The sequence below is a fragment of the Triturus cristatus genome, chromosome 1_2, assembly GCF_964204655.1.
Source record: "Triturus cristatus chromosome 1_2, aTriCri1.1, whole genome shotgun sequence".
Classification (NCBI taxonomy): Eukaryota; Metazoa; Chordata; class Amphibia; order Caudata; family Salamandridae; genus Triturus; species Triturus cristatus.
In genome coordinates, this window is record NC_140580.1 from 837,595,690 (window position 1) to 837,620,370 (window position 24,681).

General features: G+C 47.0%; 1 protein-coding gene across 2 annotated transcripts in view; it reads right to left on the reverse strand.

The window, feature by feature from the left end:
* Positions 1–452: 452 nt before the first annotated feature.
* Positions 453–24,681, reverse strand: part of HP1BP3 (heterochromatin protein 1 binding protein 3) — a 784,108-nt gene continuing 759,879 nt past the window's right edge. For both annotated transcript variants that reach the window (XM_085608963.1, XM_085608964.1), the window contains one exon: positions 453–1,984. In XM_085608963.1, the coding sequence (XP_085465089.1) occupies positions 1,651–1,984 (334 nt within the window). In that variant the 3' untranslated portion in view covers positions 453–1,650. The remainder of the gene's footprint in view (positions 1,985–24,681) is intronic.

A 24,681-nucleotide genomic window follows, 5' to 3' on the forward strand; every position in this document is an offset into this window, starting at 1 on the left:
CCACTACACTCTTGTGTCTAAAGCTAGATGTCCTGGCTCAGTTCTTATCAAAACCCTACCTCTTCCCTTGCATTTGTCCACAGAACAGGTTTTAAGTTCTGAATGAGGCTGTCTCTATAAAATTTCAACAACATGTCTAACAGTGGGACCCAGGACAGCAAGATGATTAGCCATATACTTAGGCTTCTTTTCGCTAACTTGTTTTATGCTGGGTTTAAGATCCCATAAAGGACATTCAATTAGTTAAGAAATGGGGACTGAACTACCACCTGGACCCCAGAAGCGCAACTATCTCTGCATTTGGACTGAAGCTACAGCAATTTTAACAATAAACATCCTTAAGTTCTAATCAAATCCCAAGGCATAGAGTAATGCAAAAAGCCAGAAGAATAGATGAGAGATTTTGGGTGTGAGTGACAGGAAATCTACTGAATCAACAAATGAATCGGGTATATTTTAGCAAAGAGCATGTTTATTGGTTAACATCCCTAAATTAGCAATTGACACTCTCCACAATTATAAAAGGCAAAACAAAGTGATAAACTAACTTCAGTAAAACAACATCAATGTGATAAAAGACATTAATTAAAACCACAGAATCAGTTTCCTTGAGCAGTTCCTATCTTTATCACATGCTGATTATTTTACGTATTGTTTACACGTCTCAGCACAGGTTCAGCATCTGTTCAGCACCAACAGAAAAAGGGCTGCCATGGCTGAAAAAGCACCCATGGAATTTGAATAAATTCCAATTTCTTTCCAGCGGTTGGGGGTACTGATGTCAGGCTGAGTGGGGTGAGGGCAGTCAGACAGAGAAGGCAAAGGAGGGTGAAAAGGAAGCCCGTCAACAAATAGCACCTACAAAATGTAGCTACTATTTTTGCTCCTTATATTGGAAGTTTAAAAACCACAAAGTCTACACCCAAACACAGCCTTAAATTAAAAAGCATACTAAATAGTTTCTAAACTCTATTTCTAAAAAGCAGGTGCATAATTCAATGTGGGCTGCATTTTTAAGCACTCCAATTAAACTAAGTCTGGGGAGCTATGAAGGTGTGCAAAATAACAGTTCAATGGGGACTGAAGACAAATGCTAAAATCAAATCCTGTCCGGAACTCCTTTTACAGCTTTAGGTAAAACAAAAGTTTTCCTTAAACCATACAACACAGAACACAGTCCATAACTATTGTGCCACAAGAACAAGGAAGATTAGAATTTTACTTATAAGGGATAAAAAATACAGTATAAAATTGACAAAACTGATATATGTTTCTTCCTGACAGAAACATGCCTGAGTCATAATCGCATGAACTCTTCTGCTGCTGTTTCATATCGAGAGGGGCAGAGGGGGTGGGGTGGGGACGTTAAGGTTAAATAATGGTAAAGTAATGTACAGAAAACACATCATAAGAAAGATAACTTTTGGAAGGGACCGTATCCTCCCCTCATAGCATTTGGGTAAGCAGAAGAACAAATTCTATGTCTAAATAGAACACACAATATTTTTTTTTACTGAATGCTTCTTCAAAAATGTGAAGGAAAGTCTGGCCTTAAAAACTAACATTCATTGACCTTTATAAAACATGATTTTCTTACTCCCTCAACACATTTTTTACTTTTATTTTCTGAATATACATACACATTTTACTTTACTTCCCCCGCAGGGATTTCCTCATATTGGTTTTACCCTTTGAAGACTGCTTGGATGCCTTTCCGGCATCTGCATGTTTCTTAGATGCACTTGCTGCTGGTTTCTTAGCAGGTGCTGGCCTTGGTTTCTTGGCAGGGGTACTGACAGCATCGGGTTTCTTTGCTGGCGAAGGGGCTGTCTTTGTTTTCTTTAATGGAGTTGGGAGGGTTTTCTTTGGGGTGCTCTTGATGTTTCCACGTGGTTTGGGGGGTCCTCTTTTCGGCTTAGGTTTGGCCACCTGCCGTTTTGGAGGGGCAGTGGCACGGCCTCTGGAAGCAGACTTTTTCTGCATCCTGTGAAGGAGAATATATGCAGCACTGGATAAAATGAATGGAACCACACAAAATAAACACAACAACAATTACTTCTATTTTTTAAACAATATCATAAGACAAATGGATACAAAAAAACCTTTCAACAGTAATAAAATATTCTCAAAATTATTGCAATTTTTTTTTAGCTCTAAAGATTTCCCTCTCCCCATGAAGGAGCAATTAGCTATGAATCTGGTGAAAACTGCTTTGTTATAGTTAATTAAGAAACCAATTTCTTGTCTGTAACAAGTGTTGATCCTTGATGTGGTTCAGATTCAAATAATATGCATAGTACTACCATGTAGTAGTTGAGTTGAAAACGTCAAGACTTTTTCTCCATTACGGGTCTAATTTGCATATAGGTAGTAAGCATACTCAGTCACAACAAAAACGGTGTATGTTTACCGCCAATATAATGGCCCACTGTAGGAAAGTGCTGATGGGGACCTAGATCTTCTCGGAGACTTGTGTGGAGAGAGCCTCGAGGACTGCGTAGGAGGAGGTCCCACAGAGACTCTGGATGAAGAGAGAGTTCTGGAAAATTCTGAGCCCGGAACTCTGGGTGGGACCATCCAGTGTTGTATGCTTTCAAGTCATCTTGGAGACATGTCAATAGGAGGAGGCTTTTCTCTAGGAGCCGGAGATCCCTCTGGTGTAACCTGATTAATGTTAATGCCAGGCAAAGATGAACCTTCCCTCGAAGTCGAACGTATGGTTCTCGACGTCGACCTTGGCTTTCTTGGTACGTCTCCTGAAGGGATGGTGAGATCTTTCTCCTCCGACAACGACACGGACTGGGCCACTACTGACGTCGACCGCTGCTGCGAAGACACACTTGAGGATTCGCATCTATGTGGCGATGTCCTCGACCTCGGTCTCTTCGATGTCGAACGTGAAGGAGTTCTCAACGTTGACTGCCTGTAGGTTTGCAGTGTCTTAGACGTCGGATTCCTTGGCGGTAATCGCGCCCTCGGCGTCAACCGTCTGTGGATCCGTATGGGTTTCCTCGTCGTCGATCCTCTAGACGCCGACCTTCGTGAAGGAGGCGGAGATCTTGACACCGACCTGTGTCTTGACGTTGACTTAGATCTTTCGTGTCCAACATACTTAGAGCCTGAAGTAGTATGCCTCGACGCCGACTTACTTATCGTCGGTGGAGGTTATTGCCGTTTCGACGGCGATCTGTCCCTCGACGTCGATTGTCTTACATGACTTTCTGACATCGATCAACCTGGAATTTGCTTTCTTTTGGAAGCAGATCGACACCGTTTCGCAGAGTTCTCTTTGAAAATTGCTGACAGTAGTAACACTTCTCTGGGTTGTGTGAAGATGGCAAACACACAGAGTGAGCGTGAGATTTAGCCATTTTCTTCCCACAGGAAGGGACTTTATTAAATAATGCTGACATTTCTGACAAACAATAGTTGTTAAATTGTCAGAAAAAGATTGAAAATGAATACCATCAGTACAAAATGTCAAATAAAGTTGAAATAAACCAATTTCTGACTAGAACTAGCCAAAAACTGACAAGCTCAAGCTCCAGGATCCCCACAGAAGGAGCCGGAAAAAAGAAATGACCTAACTGTCACCTGTGGTGCATGATGGGAGCAGGGAGCTCCTGGAGGTCTTAAAGGCACGGTGTCCAGGTTCTTGGAATCTTTAAAGGCAGGGTGCCAGTTTTTTGATACTGTGATGTTTTTTCTTCTATGCAGCCTATGAGCCAATTGCCTGCTATTACTTGCCTTTTTTCAGAAAATAAAGGGCTGTGTTGGAACACTATTACAATGTGTGTTCTCTGTTGCAGCGTTTATATGAGAGATTATTTTCTCTTTCTAAAAAACCCATGTAATTTTGGCATATTAGCCTATCTGAAGTATATTAGGCTGCATGGTTATGTATGTATACATGTATGTTTTGGAAGTACTCTGTACTTGTTTGTCTAAACATACACATACATATGTATTTTTATATTTGCTCCGGGTTCCCGCACGTGGGCGGGGATTATTAAGTGCTTAGGACTATTGATGAGTATCCCCTGGAAGAGAAATGTCCCTTTTTGAAAGGTTGCCCCCCACGTTTTATCTAATGTTGATGTACTTTGACTGAGTGTGCCCTGGATTCCTGCCAACCAGGTACCCAGGGCCTATGTTCTTTCCCTAAACTGTACTGTTGCTAAACCTAATTGGCAACTCTCTGGCCACAAGTAAGCCCCTTGTAAGAGGTACCCTAGGTACCAAGGGCCCTGTGACCAGGGAAGGCATCTAAGGGCTGCAGCACTTATGGTGTCACCCTTAGGGGCCCTGTACACACACACACACACATATATATACATACATATACATATATATATATACATACATACACACACACACACACACACTTTTTTCTGTTTGGTAGTGATGTTTACATCCAAAAACGTGGCGTTGCGATGGGGGCATGCTTCTCCCCTAGCTATGCGTGTTTACACGTAGGCTGGTGGGAGGAGCATGTCCTCAGGCAAACGCACAATGATATTTACAATGAACATGTGGCACTTTGGATTCGCTTTATAGAGGATGTTTTTATTTTGTGGCGTGGGGATCATGGGAGTGCAACCAACTTCATCAGTTCTCTTAACAGCAACAAGGAGAATCTTAGATTCACTTCATCTATTAGCAATTGTGAAGCAGAGTTTTTAGATGTTAAAGTGTTTATACATGATGATCACCTGGCCACCAAACTCTATCGGAAAAGCACTGCTGGAAACAATAATCTTCATGCCAGCAGTGCACATCCTAGGCATGTAATTGACAATATTCCGTTTGGAGAATTACTGAGGCTTAAACGGATATGTAGTACAGTCAGGGACCTGAAAATCTGTACTATGGAAGCTCTGGAGAGGTTCCGTCAGAGGGGTTATAGGGAATCTGTCTTGAAACAGGCAGTTCTTAAAACAGAAGCCAGAACTCGGGAATCACTATTTTTATCTACATCTAATATATCTTTAGATAGTGATTCTATCAATACGGACCAATCCCCTAGACTAATTATAGCCTACAGTAAACAGGCAAGACAAATCAGATCAATTGTCCAAAAACGCTGGCCTGTACTCAAAACGGATCTAGTTTTAAAACCTAGACTGCCGGATGGGCCAACGATAACTTATCGTAAGGGACCCTCCTTGAGAACACATGTCTGTCATGAATTTCCTGAGTTAAGAAAGCAGGAGGAGTAGTTGAAATCCCGGCCGGGATTTAAACGCTGCTCCACATGCAGAGCGTGTAAATTTGGGAAGAACACCACCCAATATCATACACCGTTTAGCCCAGATCTGTTGGATATACGTGGATCTTTCACTTGCAAAACTGAATTTGCTATCTATGTACTAACTTGTACTTGCAATCTTAGATATGTTGGGAGCACCCGACAACCAGTGCATGTCAGAATTCTTCAGCACTTACGTGCTATTGTAAACAATGATGCATCATATCCGGTGGCGAGGCATTTTAAGATCTGTCATAACAATTTACAATGCCTCAATTATTTTGTTATCGCCTCGGTTCCAAAAACAAGAAGAGGTGGTGACCGTGATAGAATGCTAAGAAGACTAGAATCTGAATTTATTCTGGAATTAGATAGCAGATTCCCTAATGGGTTAAACACAACAGAAGATCTGCATGCATTTCTTAAGCATCTTAACATATACTATGAATGATCAGATTTTGTTAGAGTTATGCTACGCTTGCTTTCACGAAAATTTATCAAGAATTTCTATGTTTTAATATCCCATTTTTTTCCCCCTTTTTTGTTTATTTTTTCCTATTTTTCCCTGTTTTTGTTGGATATATAATTCAGGGATACACATTTTTTTCACTTCATTTATTTGACATAGACTCATTGATTTGCCTGTTTAGATTCTAAATCTGAACCAATAGCCAATTTAATACAAGTGTTTGGTTTAGAAGGTTTCAATTTTAACATTAAAGCGTTAAATATAAATTTTGGGTAAAGATTATAACTGCATTTTATGCAGCTAAAGAATTTCAAAGACAGGTTTCCATATCCCAAAAATTGCAGAATTTGCAAATTTTTTCTGCGTGTTTACATTTTAGCGCAATTTGCACATTTGTATTTTTTATATTCTATTTTTACATATATATGTATAAATGAAATGATTTAATGAATCTTAACATAAGATATTTATATATATGTCTTGAATGTTTACTATTTCTTGCACTTTGTTGCGTCATTTGCACAGTCAATTTGATATGGATACCAATATAATGATCTTGGACAAATTGAAGATGATTTTAGCAATATATGCAAAAAAAACATGGTATTATATACATGTTTCATGAATTTGTCTTACAAAAATGTATAATTCAGCATTCAGCTTACGCTTTGTGTTCTTTGGATTTTAACCAATGCATAAATAACAAACACTATGGCTTTTGTAGAAATGTTTGGAAAACAGACTACACGGGTTTCATATTGAGTAGTGTGTCTTCACTTTTTAAATGTCACAAGGTGTTGAGAAAATGAGAGAAAAAAAATGTAACCAATTGCAAACCTTATGGTATTTAATGGGCTTTATTTTTACTAACTGACTGTCTGTGAGCAAGGGCGGATGCCCGAAACGCGTCAGATTGGTGAAACTCGGCTTTTAATAAAGTAGAACAACTGTGCCTTACTTGGATTTGCGTGGCTTCCATTCTTCGTTGACACGAATTTACGTGGAGCTGCAATTGTGGAAAATATATACACACACACACACACACACACCCCCCCCCCCCACTGTGTGCCATGCCTACAATCCACTGCCATGGCATAGGCAAGCCACCCCTCTAGCTGGGTGTACTATACCAGTAGCGAGGGTACAGGTGTACGAGGCCTGTTCCTCTACAGAGTCTAAGTCAATTCTTAGACATTTTAAGTGCAGTAATGCCATAAAGAGTATATGGTGCTGGGAGTTTGTCATTACGGACTCCACAACACCATAATGGCTACACTGAAAAGTGAGAAGTTTGTATCAATCTTCTCAGCACATTAAACCCACACTGATGCCAGTGTGGGATTTAATGAAAAATGCGCTCAGAGGCATCTTAGCAATGCCCCTTGAAAAACGACCTAACACTGGTGTCCTGGCTGAGTGGCTGCTAGCCAGCTGCTGTCACCAGACATGTTTCTGGACCCCTGGGTCGAGAGCCTGCCGTTCTCTGGGTCCTGTAACAAAGCACATCCTGGGAAGGGGTGCCAAGCCTCCTCCCCCAGCATGGGCTGGGTATAAGAAGGGGAAGCTTTAAAGGCTTGCCGCTTTTGTGAGCTACCCAGCCATTTACTGCTCCCAGCAACTGACCCCCACTTTGGGTGGGGGTATCAGCGGGAAAACCAAGTTATGAGGAGAGGTGTGTCCACCTTTGACAACCCCACCCCTCAGGTGGTGGAGGCAGGATGAAGCACAATTCTGACGGATACATCTGCCAGTGGATTCCTCATCTTGTGAATATCCCCTGCGCCAGCAACATTCGGAACCTTTTGTAGCAGTCCACGCCGATGAGGTCGAAGACGACGTCACAGAGGCACAGCTCTGCTCGCGACTCCGCTGACGTCACCGGCTCCATAAGACCTCGTCGGCGTGATGACGTCAGTTCCCTTTTTTCCGTGCCGTCGACGCCAACGGATTTCGGGACTCTCTCTGTAGCTGTACTTGTTACTTTGTTTTCAGCTGTTTTCTCTCTCTCTTCTGCTGAAATGTCGACGAAGAAGTCTGGATTTAAACCTTGTCGAGAATGTGGGAAAACACATGTCGATAACGGATCCGCATGAAGACTGCGTGTGGTGCCTGTCTTCGGACCATGATGTGGAAGGATGTTCTTGCTGTCGCAAGATGAGCTCCAAGGCTCTTAAGGAGAGGGAAGTGAAATTGTTCATCGCAAGGATGAAGAAGGAAAAAAAGAGGCCGGAGAAGGTCGAGGTCGGCGTCGACTTCGGGGCATGCTTCTAAGCCTAAGAAGCACAAGAAAAAGAAGAGGCACTCATCTCGACATCACTCGGATAGGGATGCGGCTCCGAGATCGACATCGCCCTCCCGACGCCGTAAGGACTTTGCATCTCCTTCGCCTGTTCCTGATTCTCCTATTGGCCTATCGTCACCTGTGGCTTCACCGGAGCATTTTCCGGCCCTGGCTCCATCTCCGGCTTCGTCTCCGGTTCCGTGTGAGGAACCTCCTGCTCCGGGTGAGCCTTCGGCTCCGCTGATTCCACCGTCGGCGCCAGTCGGCCAGAGTATGGTGATGCCTGAACAATATCCTGCGTTTCCAGGACCAGGTCAGGACCCTACGCATCATCTTAATGCAATGTACGGAGTTTTCTCCAGAGCCATGTACCCCTCTGGTGCACCTTCGGGTCCTATGGCCTTCAGTTTGGGTGTTCCCCAAGCTTATCCTCAGGCTCCCTTCATGCCATTGTTTCCGGCGACACCGTCTTGGCATCTAACGGCGCAGAGGACATAGACGCCGCTCTCTTCTTCACCGGCGCCGACTCGACCTCGTTCGACGCAGGCTGTTCCATTGGATCCACGCTCTACTCCAGCGCCGTCGGATTCGGTCACGGCACCGCCGACTCCAGTTGTGAGGATCAGGTCTAGGAGGGAGACCCAAAGGGTGCTGGATGAACAGAGATACCTGATGGAGGAAGGTGAGCTTATGGAATCGGACGATGTGTTTGATGAGTAGGAGGAGGCTAGTGGCCTGGACTTGAATGGGATATTTCTCCTCCTTCTAATGCTCCTTCAAAGGATGTGGCACCATACCATGCTGTCATAAAGAAGGCGGCTGAACTTTTAGATCTGCAGTTGCCTTCTGCAGAGTTCAAGCCCAACATCCTAACAGACATTCTGCACTCTCCTTCTACTGTTTCGGAGCCTTTACTCCTTTTTAATGATGCCATTATATAGCCAGTAATGGAGGTGTGGCGTAAGCCCTATTTTGCACCGGCAGTTTCTAAAGTTATTGCCAGGAGGTATAGGGCAGCTCCGGGGGACCCAGACTTTTTGACATCTCACCCATCTCCGGAGAGTCTGGTGGTTCAGGCTGCCTGTTCCAGAAAGTCATCAGGTTCTTTTCCCCAAGTCCCGAGTGACAGGGAAGCGAAGAAATTGGATCAGTCGGCCAAGAAGGTCTTCTCTTCTGCCAGCATGGCCCTTAAATCGACGAATGCTACCTGTCTTTTGGGCCGATATATCTATGCTCTTAAGGACTCAGCAAAGCAGCTAGCCCCAAAGCTGTCAGAAGAGGATAGAATAAGTTTCAATGAGGTCCTTTCGGATACCCAAGCTGCGACACGTCAGGTGATCCAATGTGGCTTGGATACAGCTGACTCAGTTGCAAGAGTCATGGGATCTTCTGTTGCCACCAGGAGGAGTGCGTGGCTTAAATCTTCAGAATTCTCCCCTGATGTCCAGTCAACGCTCTTGGACTTGCCTTTTAATGGCGCCGGACTTTTAAGCAAGAAAGCGGATGCTGCGCTTGAAAGATTTAAAGAGAGTAAGGCCACGGCTTACCCTGAGGTACAGGGGCTTCGGAAGGTCAACCTTTCGTTCTTACATACAGCCCCAGCAGCAGCAGCAACAAAACACTCTGTATAAGAGCTACAGAGGCAGAGTCAGAGGTCGCACTTGAGGTAGTCAGCTCTCCTCCTCCTCCTCAGCCCCTCCCACCACTGCAAAGATGCCCTGGATCCACCATTCTGGATCATGCTGGTCCTGGGGGGGCCGGCTTACCCATTTTCTAAAAGATAGGGAATCGGTTACTACAGACCTTTGGGTTCTAAATCTTGTGGAAAATGGGTACGCCCTTCCCTTTCGGGAATTTCCTCCAAATTACCCTCCTTGTCAAGGGGCTTGCTCAGAGGACCACCGTCTTCTCCTGCAGGAGGAAGTCCTGACGTTACTAAAAAAAAGATGCGATAGTATTGGTTCCAGAGCAGGAGAGGGGTCAGGGATGCTACTCCCGGTATTTCTTGATTCCCAAAAAGGACGGCAGATTGCGTCCAATATTGGACCTCAGGATCTTGAATCTTTTTCTGAAGCAAGAGAGGTTCAAGAAGCTCACCCTTGCGCAGGTTCTTCAAGCGCTACATCAGGAGGACTGGATGGTGTTGATCGATTTGCAGGATGCGTATTTCCACATCCCCATCCTGAAGTCGCACAGGAAGTATCTCCTGTTCACGGTAGGGTCGCAGCATTATCAGTTTGCGGTCCTTCCGTTTGGTCTTACTACTGCACCTCGAGTCTTCACGAAGGTGATGGCAGTGGTGGCAGCCCATCTCGGAAGGTCGGGGATTGCAGTTTTCCCCTATCTGGACGACTGGCTGATCAAAGCAGAGTCACCAGAGAAGGTGCTTCATCATCTGCAGGTTACAACTCAGCTGTTGTACAAATTGGGTTTTTCGATAAACGTACCCAAATCTCACCTGGTGCCCTCTCAGCGCAATCTGTTCATAGGGGCGGTAGTGGACACTACTGTGTTTCGGGCATTCCCACCTCCACAAAGGATTCTCGACTTACAGGAAATGATTCCCTTGTTTTACAATGGAGCAGTCGTTCCCGTCCTGAAGGTCCTTCGCCTGCTCAGTCTGTTTGCTTCCTGCATTCTGTTGGTCAACCATGCACGCTGGCACATGAGGGCCCTCAGTGGTGCCTCCGCAGGCAGTGGTATCCGCACAAAGGAGATCTCAGGGAGTCTGTGAGGATCTCCGGAGAGGCTGCAGCGGATCTGTCTTGGTGGAGCGTGGAGGGCAATCTGTCTCAAGGAAAGCCCTTCCATCTACCTCCATCGGTGGCAACAGTGGTAACGGATGCCTCTACCCTAGGGTGGGGAGCACATCTGGTGGATCTGGAGATCAAGGGTCTTTGGTCTCCAGAGTAAAGGTTGCTTCACATCAACCTTCTGGAATTGCTGGCGATACGTTTGGTGCTCAAGGCCTTTCTCCCTTCCTTCGCGGTCAGTCGGTTCAAGTCCTGACGAACAACACTACCGGGATGTGGTATGTCAACAAGCAGGGAGGAGCGGGGTCTCTTTGTCTCTGCAGAGAGGCTCTGCGTCTCTGTTCCTGGGCTCAGGATCATCTGATTTGTCTGATGGCAAATCATCTGGCCGGGGTTCTGAACGTACGTGCAGACAGTCTCAGTCGGCAGTTTTCCACCGACCACGAGTGGAGGCTTCATCCAGAGGTGGTTCGCCACGTCTTTCGGATGTGGGGAACTCCTCAGGTGGACCAGTTTGCCACTCACGAGAACGCTCACTGCCCGTCATTCTGCAGTCTCCAGTATCCGATGCAGGGAGCCTTGGGGGACGCATTTCAGTTGAGTTGGGGCTCACAACTCCTTTACGCGTTTCCTCTCATACCCTTGATTCCTCGGGTTCTGAGGAAGATTCGCCAAGACCAGGCACAAGTTATATTGATCGCCCCGGATTGGCCAAGAAGGGTGTGGTATACGGATCTTCTCCACCTCTCCTCTTGCCCTCCGCTCCGTCTCCCTCTGAGGGCAGACCTCCTCTCGGAGTCGGAGGGGAAGGTTCTACACCCCAACCTCCAGAGCTTACACCTTCATGCCTGGAGATTGAACGGGGCAACCTGAATTCTTTTTCTCTCCTGCCAGATGTTGTAGATGTAATTTTGTCTGCCAGACGTCATTCCACCAAATCTATCTATTCCTATAGGTGGTCTAAATTTGTGCTCAGGTGTGGAGAGAAGTCAATTGATCCTTTGAGGGCTCGTTTATCTGACATTCTGCAGTTTGCCCTTTCTCTTGCTCAGTAAGGTTTTGCTGTAGCCACTGTAAAGGGATACTTATAGGCTTTGTCGGCATTCCTTTGCTTGCCGGATCAGCCGTCCTTGTTCAAATCGCCTATTGTTTTACGATTTCTGAAAGGCCTTACAAACAAGTTTCCTCCTACTCCTTTTATTGTGCCTCAATGGGACTTAAATCATGTCTTAACTTATCTGATGGGTTCTCCCTTCGAGCCCTTACACAAGTGTCCCATGAGACTGTTGTCTTTCAAGACGGTTTTTCTCATTGCGATATCCTCGGCAAGGAGGGTAAGTGAGCTTCAAGCTCTGAGTTCAAAACCCCCGTTCTTGACATTCATGCTGAAAGAATGATACTCAGGACCAGGGCTGCTTTTCTGCCTAAGGTGGTAACTCCTATCCATCTGAGGCAATCCATTACTCTCCCTACCTTCTATCCTCCCCCTCCCCCTTCCAAGGAGGAGGAGCGGCTTCACCATCTGGACCCTAAGAGGGCGGTGAGCTTCTACCTTGACAGGACAAAAGACTTTCGAGTTGATGACCAGCTCTTCGTGGGCTTTGTTGGCTGCAGGAAAGGCAGAGCGGTGCACAAGCACACCCTTTCCAGATGGATTGTCTTGTGCATCAAGATATGCTACTCTTTGGCTGGTAAGGAACCTCCAGAGGGTTTAAGGGCTCATTCTACTAGAGCTAAGTCTTCTACGTCTGCCTTGTCTAGAGGTGTTCCTGTGGAGGACATTTGTAGGGCGGCAACTTGGGCCTCCCTCCACACTTTCGCGAAGCATTACTGCTTAGATTCCGAGGTGAGGAGGGACGGACACTTTGCTCGTTCCGTCCTTCAGGACTTTTTGGTATAGAAGGGTGGACACCCTCCTCCGGGAGTGGGACTGCTGTGGGAATCTTTTCACAAGGTGAGGAATCCACTGGCAGATGTATCCATCATAAGAACAAGTTACTTACCTTCGGTAACGCTTTTTCTGTTGGATACAGTATCTGCCTGTGGATTCCTCACTGACCCACCCACCTCCCCGTTGTCCACCCTTGTATACCTGCAATTTTAATGATGGTGTTTCAAAAGTGTATTTCTTATTGTCAAAGGCATTGTGCTATTTCTTTTGCCTTCCTATTTATTCTCCACACTGTGCGTGTTAATTTGTATATTATGTACTGTGTATACTGTGTATATATTGCTGACGGTCCGTCCGTGTGCCTCGAAGGCACGGAAAAAAGGGCGGAACTGACGTAATCACGCCGATGAGGTCTTCTTATGCAGCCGGTGACGTCAGCGGAGTCGCGAGCGGAGCCGTGTCTGTGACGTCGTCTTCGACCTCATCGGCGTGGACGGCTACAAAAGTTTCCGAATGTTGCTGGCGCAGGGGATATTCACAAGGTGAGGAATCCACAGGCAGATACTGTATCCACCAGAAAAAGCGTTACCGAAGGTAAGTAACTTCTTGTTCTCAGTCCCCGCCAATCTTGAAGATGGGGAGACACAGCCTACAAGAGTGAGGCCTATGCCACTCTCCCACTGGTGGGTGCATAATAGGGGCAGTACCCTCACCAAGGAAGGGACCCATTGGTCCCAACCTGTACCTACCTGTAACACCCCTAAATTTAGTATTATGGGGCAACTCAGAATCTTGGCTCCTCAGACAAAAAGAACCAAAGAGCAGTGCTGAAGAAGAAAAGGACACCAACTGACTTGGCTCCAGCCCTACCGGCTTTGACCTCAGCAAAATCCCGGTGTGTCCTGCACCCAGCAGCCCCCAAGACCCCGGAGGACCTGCCCTGCCTTCCCAAACCAGTCTTGGTCTCCCTTGAGCACTATGATTTGCTCACCCACAGACTGGCCAAATCCGCCAGTCTGCACCAGACGCCCACGGCCCGAGTGGCCCAACACCACGAGGTGGTCTCCCTGGCTATCCTGACCTGGGATCTGGTGATCACTGGCCTACCTCGACCAACCGACCCCTGCATCCCTTTTCTGGAGGATCCCTCCAACCACGACCGGATCCGGTAAAAAGAATCCAAAGCCAAAAAACACTCCTGCACCCGATGCCCCACAGCCTTGGATGGCCCAACCAACGGTGTCCCAGCATCCCCACTTTCCTCTCCAACCGGTGTTTGCCGCCAGAAGATCTTCGTCCCCGAGCCTGCAGTGTTTGTTGCAACCGGAGAATCCCCATTTAAAAAAACAGGGCAACCGAGGGCAAAGCAGCTCCCTGCATCCGGCCGCCCCTGCGCCTATGTGGGTGCACTTTGGGTGCTAAACCAGACCCCTTTGCCCTGAGCCTAAGTCCAGGAGCTTTGCTCCCACAACCCTGTGGCCTGCTCGGGAGAAGCCACCAACCGGAGGGCCCCTACCCCCATTGGATAACATTATGCCTCAGCACTCTGCACTCGGCCGCCCTAGTGCCACTGAGGGTGCTTGGAAAGTGCATACTCGACCCTGGTTCTAGCCCCAGAAAACCAACTCCCAAACCTAAGTACTTGTCGTTAAGTCGATAACATTGTTTCCTCCCATAAGACTGCATTGAACTGCTTTCTTGTGAAATTTTTTTAAAGTGTGGAGTTGGTTTGTTTGAAACTGTAAGAAACTGCAAATATACAGAAACTGGTTTACTTACCTTTTCTCTAGGAAATGGCCCAGTGTGATATCCAGGCACATCACACTGAGTAGAAAAAGTAACTTAAAAAGTTATCTGTAAAGTAACTGAAAAGTAATTTAAACTGCTTTACAACCACAGGACTTACCTGTAAAAAATCCAATTGCATTTAACTGCATTCTGTATTTAACTGCATTATTCTTGCAAAGTGTTATACTTACCTGTACCAGGCCTGGCTTGGTTGTAGAAAATAAAATATAACTAAATAATATTTTCTTACAAACAAATTGGTCTGAGTCCAGACTTTGAGTGTGTGACATCATTTCTTGCCTGAGTGTGTACAATAAATGCTTAACACTACCCTCTGATAAAGCCTTACTGCTCGCCCACACTACCACAAATATAGAGCAAGATATTATCTATTTTTACCTCGGCCTACCTTCAGGGTTCCACTGAACTCTGTGCACACTATAACTTACTTTGGTTTAGTATATACAGAGTCAGCTTCCTACAAGTGTTGATTGTTCACTTTGAGCTCTTTTGTACGATCATGGTAGCACAGCATTGTTCTTTTTGGGTCCAGGCTGTGGAGTCTCTCCTCTTCTTTAGAAGGATGAGGCGGAGCAAAAAAAGTAGGCAAGGTGATATTTTGACTTACGCAGAAGGGTGTCACCATCTTTGGACGGAAGGAGGCACAGGTTCTCTGAATCAGATTGTCCGGATATAAGGTTGTATAAGGAGGGTGCACAGATAGTGCTTACAGTTCGCAGGCCCTCCTGGCAGATGTTACGGTCAGCAGAAAAGCAATCTTGATGGCGAGTAAATGGAGTGGGCAATTGTGCAGCTGCTCAAAGGACACACACATAAAGAAAGTTAATACCAGATGGAGGTCCCCTTTGTGGCATAATGAATGGTCTGGGGGGAAACGTATTGCAGTTCTTTGCGAAATCAAGTCACAATGGGTGACTTGAACAAAGAAGGTTGGTTCGGCAACCGCAAGAAAGCCAAAGTGGCCAACAGATAACCTTAAACAGTGCCCAGAGCTAAGCCCTGCAGGGCCATTAGAAACAACAAAACTGGGAATAAGGGGGCAGAAAGCGGATCAATGTCCTTTTTTATATATTTATGGGTTTTGTATAATGCCTCAATCACCCCCGAAGGGGTATTTCTGCGCTTTTGACGGAGCTGCAATGCGGGCTGACAAGAAATTTTAAAACAATGTATTCTTAAGTAGTTTCTTGAAGAGTGATTAGTCAGGGCATTGTCTCAGGTGTATGGGAAGCTGGTTCAATACAGGGGAGCGAGGTAGGAAAAAGATTTCCCACCTAGTCTCGTTTTCCTAACCCTGGGAACTAAGAGAAGAGATTTGCTTCCTGACCTGAGAGTCCTAGAGGGAGCATAAGGCTTAAGTTTCCTAGCGATGTAGAGAGGGCCTGTTTTATGCAGGGCTTTATGGACAATACAGCAGACTTTGAATTTCACACTCTTGTGGATTGGGAGCCAGTGGACCTGGTAGGGGAAGGAAAGAGGTTATGAACGGAGCATTTGTGACGAGTTGCATAGTGGTCTTCTGGACCACCTGCAACCTGCTGAGAGATGACTCATTCGCAGAGACCAGTTGAGCATTACAGTAGTCGAGACAGCTCATAACCATGGTCTGAATAAGTTTTACGGGTATGATCTGGTAAAAATGGGAAGACTCGTCGAAGCAAGCCCAACACACAAAAGCAGGTGCCGGCAGCATGCTCCTTTAATGTTAAGGCATGATCAAGGCGAATGCCTAAGTTTTTAACTAGGTTATTAGGGCCAGGAGAGGTGCCAAGGGCTGCCGGCCACCAATCTGGGGACCACAGAAGAGGGGCGTCCCCGAAAAGCATAATCTCCGTCTTTCCTGCGTTGAGTTTGAGAAAATTGCTTTTCATCCAAAGGGCAATGGCAGTCATTCCCTCTGAAAAGGTGGACATAGCCGACGAGGAGGATTTGTTAAAGGAGAAGAGGAGCTGAGTGTCATCAGCACAAGAAATGGGCAGGAAGCCGCAGGACCTGAGGAGGCTGGCCAAGGGGGGCAATGTATATGTTAAACAATGTAGGGCTCAAACATGAGCCCCGAGGGACGCCCTTGGTCAGTTCCATCGTCTGACCGAAAAGGTCCTAGATTGACAGTCTGGTGTTGAAAGAGCCTGCCAGGTGTTGAACCACCAGGGAAATACCCCGACGTTCCAGCCATGTCCAGAGCGCAGGCCTCTTGGCAAAAAGTCCACGACCCCATTCAGTCTTGATTGTTGCAGTACCACATGAAGGTGGTGTTGTCCATGAACACCTGTACCAGCCTTCCCTTGATCGAAAGAAGAAAGGCTTTTAATGCCAAACGGATCGCCAGAAGTTACAACAAGTTGATGTGGAGCCCAAACTCCACCAGAAACCAGAGTCCTCTGATTTCCACTTTTCCTAGGTGGCCGTCCTAATCCATGAGCGATATATTTGTCAGCCACCACTGCAGGTCTTTTGCAGTTCCCTCAATGCTAAAAACACTGGGACTTCAGGTCTCACTGAAGAGCCTGCATATGTTAATTGGCATGTGCAGGAAGCTGGCTCTGTGTGTGAAAGTGCCATCTTTCTTGCATGGTATGCCCCCACTTTTTGCTGAATTGCTGATGTACTTTGACTGAGTGTGCCCTGGGGTCCTGCCAATCAGGTGCCCAGGGCCTGTGTTTCCTAAAACTGTATTGAAACCAACACCCAATTAGCATCTCTGGCCACAGGTCAGCCCCTGGTAAATGGTACCCAGGGCCTGTGACCAGAGAAGACCCCTAAGGGCTGCAGCACTTATTGTGCCACCCTTAGAGGCCCTGTACACTGACACTGACACACACTTTGCAGGCTGAGTGTCTTGGTGCAGAACAAAACCAAGAGTCGACATGGCACACATCCCTGTGTGCTATGCCCACAGACACACTTCCCTGGCAAACCTCAGTCACCCCTCTTGCTGGGTGCCCTATGCCAGTGGTGTGGGTACAGGTGCATGAGCCCTGTACCCCTACAGTATCCAGGACCATTCCTGAGCACTGTAAGTGCAGTGCTGCCGTTAAGAGTATATGGTGCTGGGAGGTCGTCATCACGAACTCCACAGCACCATAATGTCTACACTGAAGACTGAGAAGTTTGGTATCAAACGTCTCAGCATATTAAACCCACACTGGCATTCTAATGTAAAATGCACGACAGAGGGCATCTTAGAGATGCCCCCTCAAACTAACCAACAACCAGCGTCCTGACTGAGAGGCTGCGACCCAGCAGACATGTTGCTGGACCCCTGGGTAGAGAGCTCTCGTGGGCCTGCAACAATGCACATCCTGGGCGAGGTGCTAGGCTTCCTCCCCCAGAATGGGCAGGGAAAGCTTCAAAGGCACGCCGCCTTTGTGAGCCTCCCCAGACCACTTGCTGTACTCAGCAACTGGCCCCCACTGGTTCTGACCCCCACTCTGGTGGGAAGTTCGGCGGGAAAACCCAAGTGAGGAAAGGGGGTGTGCCAGCCTCTGCCAACCCCACCCCTCAGGTGGGGGAGGCAAGATGAAGCACAACTCCGGGCTCTCGCCATCTTGAGGATGGGGAACCCTACCCAATCAGGACTAGGCTACTGCCCCCCTCCCACAGGAGAGTGGCAGGATAGGGGGTGTACCCACCCCAGGGAAGGGACCCATTGGTCCCTGCCCTTTACCTACCTATAACACCCCTAAATGTAGTATTTAGGGGCACCCTAAACCTTCCTTCCTCAGATCCTGAATCCGAAAGAAGCAAGAAGAACAAGAACAAAGAAGACCTGCCGTGCAGCTGCTAACAACAGGAGGACACCAACTGACTTGGTCCCAGCCCTACAGGCCTGTCGACCCACAAACCTACTCCTGCTAAACCCCGGTGACTCCAGTGGTCAGCAACCTCAAAAACCCCAGAGGACCTGACTGCCTTGTGACTCTAAAAGACTGGGACTCCCACGAGCAGTGGTTCTGCTCAAAGTAAGTAACAAGTTCCTGGTGCCAACCAGGAATCGCGACTCCTGCACACTCTGCACCCACCAAGCCTGGCCTGAGTAGACAAAGACCCCGAGGACGTCCCCCCCTGGCGACTGTGACCAAGACTCCAGCACCCAAGGACCCACCTCGACGCTCCTGATGACGCCTGCAGCCTCAGAACCAGGGACCCCTCCAACCGCGACCTGCTGAGGGTAAGATTTCCCAACGCGAAAAGACACCCCTGCACCCGGCGCCCTATGGCCCCCTGTGCCCAGCTCCTGGGTGCCTACCTAACCTACAGCTTCCCAACTTACTTCTCAAAGTGGTGGTCGCACCTGAAGAATCTTCATCCCCGAGCTTGCAGCCTTTGTTCATTTTGTAGCTTCTCCATTGAGCGCCCGACGGCTCAAAAGCACCCTGCACACAACCGCCCGAGTGCCCCTGTGAGTGCAACACCTACCCTAATTAACTTCCCCACTTGCCCTGAGTAAGTGACCAGGAGCCAAGGTCCCACAGCCGCGTGGCATGCCTGCTAGCAGCCACCAACCGAAGGGCCCCCTGCCCGCCATAGGCTAACATTGGGCCTAACTCTCTCTGCAACTGGCTGCCCCTGTGCCGCTGAAGGTGTAACAACTGTACCTACCTGACCATGGGAGACCCCCGAGTCTATTCCCAGAACCTTAACTCTGCCAGTCGAGTACTTTCCCAAAAGCCGATAACTCACTTTTCCTCCATAGGGTAACATTGACTGATTTCACTAGGAAATTCTGTTGAGTTTTGAAACTTTAAAATATTCACCTAAAATTAGCTGAATAACGAAAACAAAATTACTCACCTGTTATCAGGAGAGATCTCAGCGCTGGATCTTGGTGCCCAGCACTGACCCTGTAAATTAATCACAACTGTACTTACCGATAACTTGATTTTCCTCCACAGGATAACATTGCCTGGTTTTTGCCAGAAAATCTTTTAAGTGTCTATTTTTGAAACTTACAAATATTCCTTAAAAATCGCCTGTGTAACAAAAACGATTTCTTTCAACTGTTTACAGGAAATGCACCAGGGTTGAATCCAGGATCCAACCCAGAGTAAGAAAATCATACGTAAAGTAACTGAAATTGCATTTACTTAAGAAGTCCGATTGAGCTCAATGTGATATTTGTGTTTGAATTGTGTTGCCTATTGCAACAACTGTGACTATTGCATTTAAGTCTATTGCTTATTGAAAGTATACAACTACAGCATTTTATTCTGAGAAAGTATTTTGATACCTATTGTTGGTTCTAAAACAACTATATATTTTTATATACAAAACAATTGGTCTAGAGTTCAGTTCTTGAGTGTGTGAGACCATTTGCTGACTGAGTGTGTACAACAAATTCTTTACACTGTCCTCTGATACTGCCTTACTGCTCGACCAAGCTACCACTTTAGAGAGTAAGGTTATATCTAACTTTAGCCTCTGCCAAACCTCTGTGGGCTCTGTCCACACTGAACCTTACTTTGGTGCAGTATAAACAGAGCCACTTTCTTACATGGGTTGCTTATGACTTTGATGAGGATACCCCTGGAAGAGAAGGAATATGCTACTTACCAGTATGCATCTGTTCTTGGCATGTAGAGCTGCAGAGTCACACACTGAGGATAAGATCGCCATCTGGTGTTGGGCTCGGATGATTGCAGGTTGTTGTTGTCTTCGGAAGAAGCCTTTGGTCACGAGGTTGGTGACTCCTCCCCTGGACAACAGTGCGCATGGGCATCCACTCCATCGTCAGATTGTTTTTTCGCCATGATGGGAAAAGATGGAGTGTATAGGAATGAAAGAAAGGATGTCCACGTGTAATGTCTAAGTAAGACAGATGCTGGAACAGATACAGGTCCCGGGGAGGCGGGCGGGCGTGTGTGACTCTGCAGCTCTACATGCCAAGAACAGATGCATACTGGTAAGTAGCATATTCCGTTCGAGGCATATGAGCTGCAGATCACACACCGAGGATAGATTATACAGCAGTGCTTCCCCTTAGCGGTGGTCGCCTGTATCTGTTGCAGCAGTTTGAAATAAAGTTTTTAGGACAGCCTGGCCCACTGAGGCCTGTTGTTTGGCCTGCACGTCAACACAGTAGTGTTTAGTGAAGGTATGCGTGGTAGACCACGTGGCTGCCTTGCAAATGTCTTCTAAGGGAATGTTACCTAAGAAGGCCATAGAAGCCCCTATTTTACGCGTGGAGTGCGCCCTAGGGGGAACGGTAAGTGTACGTTTAGCCTTTAGGTAGCATATTTGGATGCATTTAACTATCCACCGGGCTATACCTGATTTGGAGATCGGATTGCCTTTATGTGGTGGTGCGAAAGCAACAAAGAGTTGTTTCGTCTTTCGTAAAGGTTTTGTCCTGTCGATGTAATAAAGCAAGGCTCTTTTGACATCTAAGGTATGTAGGGCCCTTTCAGCTACGGAGTCTGGGTTTGGGAAAAGACTGGTAGCTCTACTGATTGGTTAAGGTGGAAAGGGGAAATCACTTTTGGAAGAAATTTAGGGTTTGTCCTAAGAACCACTTTGTTACGGTGTAGTTGTAAGAAAGGTTCCTCTAGTGTAAGGGCTTGTAGTTCACTTACTCTGCGTAGGGAAGTGATTGCGATAAGGAAAGCTACCTTCCATGTTAGGAATTGTAATTCACATTTGTGCATAGGTTCAAATGGGGGACCCATAAGTCTTGTTAGAACCACATTGAGATTCCACACTGGGGCAGGTGGCAATCTTGGGGGAAGAATTCTTTTGAGACCTTCCATAAACGCTTTGATGGCTGGTACCTTAAAAAGGGACAGGTGTTGCCTATTTTGCAAGTAGGCTGCCAAGGCTGCTAGGTGTAAACGTATAGAGGAATACGCTAGATTGCATCTTTGCAAGTGTAGTAGATAGCAAATGATGTTTTGGATGGAAGCATCCAATGGATGTATGTCATTATTAGTGCAGTAGATGGCAAATCGTTTCCATTTAGCGGCATAACACGCTCTAGTAGTAGGTCGTCTGGCTTCCTTTATGATATTCATACAGTCTGGAGGGAGGTTGAGGTACCCGAACTCTAAGAATTCAGGAGCCAGATCGCTAGGTTCAGTGTTTGAGGATCTGGGTGTCTGATTTCTCCATGGTTCTGGGTTAATAGATCCGGGGAGAGGCGTAGCCTTTGATGTGGAACTAAAGATAGTTCCAGAAGTGTGGTGAACCACGGTTGACGTGCCCAAGTGGGAGCCACTAGTATTAGTGTTAGCGACTGTTTCAGTTTGCGTACCACAAATGGAACTAGTGGGAGAGGCGGAAAAGCGTACGCAAATCTGCCTGACCAGTTCATCCATAGGGCATTGCCCTTCGACTGTGGGTGTGGAAACCTGGCGGCGAAGGTTGGGCATTTTGTGTTTTCGGGAGTGGCGAAGAGGTCTATGTCTGGTTGTCCCCATTTTTGGAAGAAGGGGAGTAGAACCTTGGGGTGTAGTTCCCATTCGTGGATCTGCTGTGTGTGGCGACTTAGGAGGTCGGCCACTTGATTGTGGATCCTTGGGAGATGTTCTGCTAACAGGTAGATGTTTTGGGGAATTGCCCATCTCCAGATTTGCTGTGCCAGTTGGGACAGTTGGAGAGAATGTGTTCCTCCCCGTTTCTGTATATAATACATTGTCGTCATGTTGTCTGTGCGTATGAGGACAGTTTTGTTCTTTAGGTGTACCTGAAAGGATTTTAGTGCTAGGAACACTGCTAAGAGTTCCAGGTGGTTGATGTGGAGCAGTTTTTGTTGGCTGGTCCATCTGCCCTGAGTGGTATGGTGAAGGAGGTGGGCTCCCCACCCTGTGAGAGATGCGTCGGTAGTTAGCACAACTTGTGGAAGAGGCTCTAAGAACGGTCGCCCTTTGGACAGGTTGATGGTGTTCCACCATTTCAGTGAGCGACTGTCCACCAACACCAGATCGGTAAGTTGTCCGTGAGCTTGGTTCCACTGTTGTGCTAGACATTCCTGTAAGGGACGCATTTGAAGTCGTGCGTGTGGGACTATGGAGATGCATGACGCCATCATGCCTAGGAGCTGCATGAACACTCTTGCTGGAAGAGATGGATGAGTTTGAAATTGAGAGATGAGATTTTGTATACTGGCTATCCTGGCAGTGCTGGGATAAGCAATGGCTTTGGATGTATCTATGGTTGCTCCTAGATACTGATGTAAGTGGGAAGGTTGTAGATGGGATTTGGGGTAGTTGATAGTGAATCCCAAATCGTGGAGAGTTTGAATTGTGCGATGAGTGTGGAGAACGCATTTTTGGTGAGTATTGGCTTTTATGAGCCAATCGTCTAGATAGGGGAAGACATGGATCTGTTGTCTTCTGAGGTGTGCTGCCACGACTGCTAGGCACTTGGTGAACACTCTGGGTGCTGTTGTTACTCCGAATGGGAGAACTGTAAATTGATAATGTTGCCCATCGACCACAAATCGTAGATATTTTCTGTGAGCGGGATGCATAGGGATGTGAAAGTACGCGTCCTTGAGGTCCAATGTGGCAAGGAAGTCTCCCTGTTGTAAAAGTGGGAGGACTTGTTGGAGGGTGGTCATATGAAAATGATCCGCATGTATATACTGGTTTAGTAGTCTGAGATCCAGTATGGGCCTTAGTGTTTTGTCCTTTTTGGGAATGAGGAAGTATAGGGAATATACCCCTGTTACCTGATGTTGAAGAGGGACTGGTTCTATCGCATGTTTTTGTAACAGGGATTGAACTTCTTGTTTGAGGAGAGAGAGATGATGTGAGGACATTGGACGTTGTTTGGGCGGTATGTTTGGGGGGGATTGTATGAGTTCGAGGCAGTAGCCAGACTGGATAATTTGTCTGACCCACCTGTCTGTGGTGATGGAAGTCCAGACAGGTAGGAATTGTTGGAGCCGCCCCCCGACTGGAGTGGAATGGTCTCGGGGGAGTGGTGGCAAGTCACTGTTTAGTGGCTGGGGAGGTGCGGGTGTTGTTGTTGTTGCCCCGCCCTCGACCTTTGTTATTGTTTCCCCGATAACCTCCTCGGAAATATCCTCTGTTAGGGGATGTTTGTCCCGAATTTTTAAAGGTGGATGTGGTCTCAGTTCCCGTGTTTTTGGAGCCTCCTCTATAAAAGGAGCGACGAAAGGAACCCCGGGTTTGAGGAGACTGTAGTGCTCCCATAGACTTGGCAGTTTCATTATCCTTTTTCATTTTCTCTAATGCAGTATCCACTGCAGGGCCAAATAACTGCTCTTGGTTGAAAGGTTGAGCCAGAATTGCGGTTTGAACCTCCGGTTTAAAACCGGAAATACGGAGCCAGGCATGTCGTCTGAGTAAGACGCTAGTATTGACCGCCCTAGAAGCAGTGTCTGCCGCATCTAAGGCGCATTTAATGGAGGCATTAGATATTAATTTGCCTTCTTGGATGAGGTCATTGGCCTGGGACTTAAAGGGTTCAGGCAGATGTTGCATAAGGTCCTCAAGTTGGTCATAATGCGCCCTATCGTACCGGGCTAACAGGGCCTGGGTATTGGCAATACGCCAGTGGTTCGCCACCTGTGCGGCGACTCGTTTGCCTGAGGCCTCTAAAAGCTTAGACTCCTTGTCCGGGGGAGGCGTTTCTCCAGTTGTCTGTGAGTTAACGTGCTTCCTGGCATTTGATACGACCAAGGAGTCTAAAGGGAGCTGGGCTTTAATGTATGCAGGGTCCTGCGGGGCTGGTCGGTACTTTTTTTCGATGCGTGGGTTGAGAACCCTAGCTAGAACAGGGTCTTTAAAGACCTCAGTGGCATGCTTTATAACCCCTTTAATCATGGGCAGTATGTGAACAGTTTTTTGTGACTGCTCTAAAGTATCGAGGAGAAAGTCCTCTTCAAGGGGGTCCGTGTGCATTGTGACGCCATGGAATGTTGCTGCCCTATTTATTAGTTGGCCAAACCCCAAATGGTCATCAGGAGGGGAGGGCTTGGAGGGGTAGGTAGTGGGGTCAGGCATGTCAGGCATTGGATAAGACCAGTCATCTACTGGTGCTGTGTCTGGAAATGTAAAAGGGTCGTTTGGATCAACAGGATCATTAAATAAGTCAGGGTCCGCCCCTCCCCCTAAGTCATCATTATCATCCTGTGGAGGAGGTGAATGATAAGGAGGTGGTAAAGGTAAAGGAGAAGGAGGAGGAGGAGGGGGGGGACGGGTCTGGAGGTAATACAGGAGAGGAAGGACGAAGTGGTAAAGTAGCACAGTCCTTTTTCCGTATGGGAGC